The sequence below is a fragment of the Balaenoptera musculus genome, chromosome 16 (genome assembly GCF_009873245.2).
Source record: "Balaenoptera musculus isolate JJ_BM4_2016_0621 chromosome 16, mBalMus1.pri.v3, whole genome shotgun sequence".
Classification (NCBI taxonomy): domain Eukaryota; kingdom Metazoa; phylum Chordata; class Mammalia; order Artiodactyla; family Balaenopteridae; genus Balaenoptera; species Balaenoptera musculus.
This window is the reverse complement of record NC_045800.1, coordinates 16,090,547-16,096,546: the sequence shown is the minus strand read 5'-3', so window position 1 is coordinate 16,096,546 and position 6,000 is coordinate 16,090,547. Positions and strand designations below refer to the sequence as shown.

Sequence of the window (6,000 nt, the reverse complement as noted above, 5' to 3'; positions counted from 1 at the left end):
TCTATTAAATTTTGTTTTCTTTAGTTGACTTGGTCAATATGGTCTGGGTTATTGGGCAAACAATTCTGGAATATACCACTGCTATCTGATGCATTTCCCCCTCTAACCTGCCTTCCTACGTGATAAAAGTGCGTTCCCAGGGCTTTGATTTTGATTTTGTTTTTGTCTTTAGAAGTTGGGCTGGCACTTTTTCAAATGGGACAGACCTTTAAAGGGAGCAGGGGAACCAGAAAGGAAACACGGTGTGGAGGCAGTTACGCATAAAGCACACACTTTATTCACTGAGTTGTGAGGACAACAGTGACGCAGGACAGCGGCAGAGGGGTGGCAGGTGCTGATTTCAACAAGAGTGTGGAGTGCGTCGGGTGTCCTAAGCACAGTAACGCAGGCCCAGGGCCATCCCACCTCTGCACACTGGCACGTGGCATTCAGGATGCCGACCGATATCCACTCACTTTCACGGGGGACATGATACATCTTTTAAGCAGCAGTTCTTCCAAATACTTGCTTTCTTGTTTCTGGAAGGGGAGGGGAGGCAGGAAGAACAGTATGCCTTCCAACACTTGAAAAAAAATTCCATTAAACCCAACTTAAAAAGGAAAGAACTGCAAAAGCTTCGATGCAGGATTGTCAGCAACTCACAGAAACCACACATGTTTATTACTGGACAGGTCTGTACATAACACCCCAAAAGAACACCAATCCTGCGGACATTTGTCTTCTCTTCCGTAGGGTAAAGAAACATACACATATACAATCACTAAGTGGCTCACTGCCTCTCTGAATGTTAGTGGATGCAGTCTTTTCCTCTACCTTTGGCAAACGGGCTCAGAAAGCGACTCATGGCATCGTCACTCTCGGGAGAGACTCTTCTGGGAAGAATTTTATTTAATGATAACAATCGCCACTCAATTACACGAAGCATCAGAAAAGATTGGGTTTAATTTTGCTGTGTACACATGTATTGTTTAGAAAGTTTTTCAGCTTAAACTGACCACCTCCCCCTTTCCTTCTGAGTTTGCCATAAATGAAACTTGCCCCAAATGAAAAACACAAAGATCCATATGCAAAGCGTGTCAGTCACCATCTCCCCACTACTCCCTGGGCAGCAAATAGAAAGACAGTGATTTTTTAAAATGCCAAAGTCAAAGTTTCTCCTTCTTTCATTACAGCATAATTGGGTAGTTCCCTTAACGCACATCACCACTATAAGGCGTCATTACGAACCTCAAGCCTGAAATGATCTCTTTTTCTGAATAGAACGTTCTTCAAAAGGGAGTACTAATGAGTGAGTTTTAGGGCATCCTGACAACACTTGGTTTATCAAAGGAAAATGGTTTTACAAGTCAGATAAAATCAAGGCTGGCCTAGGAAGTAGATTAAACAGTGACCGGAAATACAGATGAGGTGATTTGTAAAAACTGAGCTTGCTGCAGAGGATGCAGAAGGGCTGACGGCACAGAGTTCATCTTCCTTCCACCATCTTTCCTGACAGTCAGAAAGAGGGCTCTGGGAGCCCACAGCCTTGAGGGTCCCCTGCCCCTTCAACATGCAAGAGAACGCTAACATCAAGTTTGCTTTAAAGAGTTTTTTAGAAAGACCTACCTAGTCAAGAGTGGTTCATTTGAATTTTTAAACTTGCAAAAGCATAGATATATATATTGTATAATCATCTAAGAAGCAATTCTTTAGAAAAAGGTGTTTGCTTTAAAGTGTAAAGAAATTAGATGAAAGTTTTAGAAACATTTCTAGCAAGACTTTTCCAAGTGGAGTTGATTGACATCACCAGATGGAGGGGATAGGAGTTGAAAAGACCATTGTTCCAGCCTCACCTCAGAAGAGGAAACTCAGCTTGGAAACAACAGAATGGGGAGTTGGGGAGAACTGGGGAGACTAGAGGACATGACAGATAGAAACTACTTTTTTTTTTTTTTTTTTCTTTGCATCTTATTACCCATTGTCTCTAGCTTTTCTGTTCAAGGTTTCAGGGAACAGGCAGTTTATCTTTTGTTATTGAAGGAGTCACATTAAGAACATTTCATAATGAACCCAAACCAAAATGTAGATACCTAGCGAGCTGGACAAGTTTCCAAGCGCTCTTTATATCTCAGCATAAATCACACCAGAAGACTAAATGGTATCCTGGCTTTTTTGGAAGAAACTTTAAAGGAAGCACTGATTTTCAGGTCATCATAGAGGCCTCTTCATGCAATCAGCCTATGCTTCAAGAATCACTAGTAAGCCCAATGCTCAAAAATGTAGCCCTTTATGTATGCACTAGGGAAGCTTGCCACGTGTATACTTCCTTTCCTAGAGTAAACAATCCTCATTAATTTGACTGTGTTAACAACTGGAATTTTTTTATGCGGGGCAGGGTTCAAGCAGAGAACACTGATTTCCTGTGTAGTGACCTGGACATTTTCGGGACAAGCACGCTGAGCCCAGTTCAACAAAGCACATAGGGCGTTGCAGCCCACTGACTCAATTTGGCGGTTGGAAGAATCAGGTTGCCCTGTGACCCATGCCCGTGGCTGGAGCCTTCTGCTGGGGAGTGGGGTTGGGAAGCCCGCTCTGCATTCCCAGTGCCCCCTTCCCTAGAGCACAGCACTGCTCTGCTTGCAGCCAGGAAGCTACTGGTATTTTCTGGCAAGGCATTTTTGCACGGTGTAGTTTAAATTAGCTCATACACTTGATATGCAAAGAAGCTATTTCCCCCCCACCCCCACCCCAAGATGGATGCAAAACTGAATTCAAAAGTTACAAGAAAAGTAGAGTTTCATCAGTGGCGGCAAATTTAGGGCTCAGTTCTTTAACTATCATCGCCATTTTTCTTACACTGACATTTAATCTGCAAGTACGTGGATGATAACTCATTAGCCAATGAAAAAAAAACCTCTCCTCCAGCCGAACACTCGGATACGTTTGGCCATCCTTGTTATTGGTCGTGGCAGGGGAACACTGAGACTACACCATGGTCCTCACCCCTCACACTTTGCCAGAGCGAAGCAAGGATTAGGACACACAGGCGTTGTTCCCAGGCTGCCCATGCAGGAGAGGTCACAGAAGATGGGACAGCGGATGTACTGAATGAAGCAAGAGGCAACGGACAGATGAAGGGGCGAAACTGTGGGCTGCAGTCTGCCTTCAGTCCAAGGAGCTGGTCTCCTCACATCCACCTCATCAGAGCCATTTGCTAAACACGTTAGTAGGTCCAACACACACACACACACACACACACACACACACACACACACACACATGTATTTGTGAGAACAGTCCTCAAACATTCAGCGTCTAGCAAAGGTCAGGCAGGTTTAGATTCCCTCGGGAAGTGCACAGAATACTATAAAGCAATTGCAGTATTCACTACAGCACCCGGTTGCTAGAGTGTGTCACAAGCTAGGTCTGCAGTACAAGGTCAGAAAGAATATTCTACTTGCTTTTTACCACTGGCGTCAGCTACTAACTGACTCTAATACTTGGTGCCAGCAGGAAGAATTTCTGAGCTTTTATTATTAGTGGCATACGCAGGTGAATTCAGATGTTTTCTTTTTTGGCTTTAAAACAGAGTTTAAATTCTTAAACAGAGCCCCAAAGCATGAGAATAAATGTAACAACCTCCTACATGCGACTCACGTCCTGTCTGAGTCTCAGCCAGAGGCTTTCAGGAACCATGGTGGGGTCTTAAATGCAAGTTTTGGGGTAATCTTCGGCTCCAATGTGACTCTTGTGTTAGTGAGCTTGAGGACTCTGGTGAGATGTCCTGCTGTCTACACATAGTCTGACCCTAGGTCTGCGGTCTTCGGTCTGATGCTGACTTGAGCTACATCTGTCATGGAATATGCTGGCTTCTAACCAACACCCTTCCACAGGGGACCTGGCGGCAGGGATGCAGTTAGCCTCACTCTTGACCTCTGAGTCATGTGCACCTGTGCAAATGTCCCTGAGGAGCTGCAGCACAGTGGGACAAACATTCGAGCAGGAATGAAATTTAAAAGCACATGCAGACTCACCAAACTGCCCTGGGTGAGTGAAAACACATAAACACACACGTGCAAACCAGGAAGTCAACAGAGCTAGGCAAGAAAGAAAGCCCAAAAGACCAAATTAAATCAGTTTGAGGCAATCTACCTTGGAGTTGCAGAGATTTCAAAGAGAAAAACATGCCTTTCCTTAGCCTACTACTGAAAAGACCTTTAAAAAAACCAAAATCAGTGAGGGCTTGATGTGATTTAGAGGATGCCGGATAGAGAGCAGAGTTTGCTGGGTCGGAGAACTTGCATTGAGAGGAGACAGAACTTTTGTTTTTGGTCAAGACTGCTATGGCCTTTGGACAAAACTCACCTAACAGCATACAACTGGGCCAATCTGGAGACAATCCCCCTTTCCTTTCTTTGTAAGAGTGGAGGGCTGCGGGGCTGAGACATCTCCTGTCCTTGGTGGGGAGGAACATACTTTCTGAAGTAGAAAAGGATTTAAGGAGAATTTTCATTCACTCCTTTCTCCTCTCTTTCTCTGAATTCTTTTTTCTTTTTAATAATAGGCTAAGTAATTTGCCAATCAGGTCCTAGCAAACAGTAGGGAACAAGGAGCATGTTAAAAATGACTTTGGTGGCTATTGAAACAGAGCTGCCGGGGGCCCCAACTCTGCTTTCCCTCCTGCTGAAGCCCAGGCAGGTCTGCAGGAGGCCAGTGAGGAAAGGTGGGACAAAGGCTGCTGCCACGTGGATCTATCCCTCGGGCTCTTCCTTCTCAGCCGCGGCGCTACATAATAAATATACTCGTACTTTGGAATTATTACAACTGCTTTTGTCCATGCGGCATCCTAAGGGCACTTGCTGGCTCTTACCCATACAGTCACACTATTATTGAATAACAGTTGAAAGAAAACAAAAGAAGTAGCTCCTGCTGTGCACATAAGGTGATGGAAAAAGGTCACACGTGAACACTACTGTCGAGGGTGGGAACACAGACATTTCTACCCCACTGCTTCTGGGCGAATGTTGCCATGGGCTGGCCCAACATTTGGCTCATGGGTGTTTTAATCAGATTTTCCCTTTTGGTTGTTGCTGAGGGACAGTAGTTTGCAAATTCTCCAATCAAGTTTGGGCCTTAATACAACATCCTATGTGTCACCGCCATGGTCAGTCCTTTTTCTAATTGCTGTCTATGTGTGGTACTCAGAAGAGTTTTGCTTTTTTCTTCATGTCGTTGCGTCTCCAAAGAGGTAACTTGTCAAACTCCTGGATGGACATTCCAAAGATTTCCCGAAACACTTCTGGGGCTAAGTGGCGCTGTGATGGGAGAAGAGAACAGTGGTCAGTCCTGACGGCCACATGGATGACCTTGAGAGTTGCTCTCCAGTTTATAAGTAATTGTTTTGAAGAGCAAGGCAGAATGATGGAAGAGGAGTTTATCTCTGAGGCTTCTTAGCAGGCACTGGACCCAGTGGTTCCTTACCTGGCCAGGCCAGGTGAGGCACCCTTCCTACCAAAGAAAAGAGCTGGTGGAGTATTAATGATGATTGTAATAACACTGAATGGTGATGGGGCACGGTAAGGTGATTCATTATGCTGGAGGTGACTCCACTTCAGGTCCTTGGGACGCTGAGGAGATGCAGGGAAAATGGACCAGAGCAATAAGAAAGCCAGAAAGAGACTTCCAGAGTGGTCCTTTGGCAGCCCTGGAGCTTTTTCCTGGCTCAGCAGTGGGAGTTCAGGTGGATGCTTGGTCTACTGAACAGACCAAGAACTTCAATCTCTTGTCCGCCTAGTAAAGTTCTCTTAGGATAGTGGAGCCTTTATTCTCTGTGCCAGCCTGACCTCACATACAGATGTACTGCTTTTTGTCAGAGAAAATTAATGATTCTTTATGAGATTAGCAGCCAGAGTTTTTCTTAATTAAAACCATTCAGATGGAAAAGCACGAAGATCAGTCTTCCACATCTAAGGAGGTCTTGGGTATGTGTACCCAGCTAACCCTTCGACAAGGAATGTGGAA

The 6,000-nt window shown here is 44.9% G+C and overlaps 1 protein-coding gene across 22 annotated transcripts in view; it reads right to left on the bottom strand.

Moving 5' to 3' along the window:
- Nucleotides 1-254: 254 nt before the first annotated feature.
- The window catches only part of ABLIM1 (actin binding LIM protein 1), a 328,315-nt gene continuing 322,569 nt past the window's right edge, over nt 255-6,000 (bottom strand). For 11 of the 22 annotated variants that reach the window (XM_036828267.1, XM_036828264.1, XM_036828270.1 and 8 more), the window contains one exon: nt 4,788-5,294. In XM_036828267.1, the coding sequence (XP_036684162.1) occupies nt 5,181-5,294 (114 nt within the window). In that variant the 3' untranslated portion in view covers nt 4,788-5,180. Of the gene's footprint in view, nt 5,295-6,000 lie in introns of all 22 variants that reach the window. The other 11 variants (XM_036828271.1, XM_036828263.1, XM_036828276.1 and 8 more) reach the window with 2 other exon arrangements.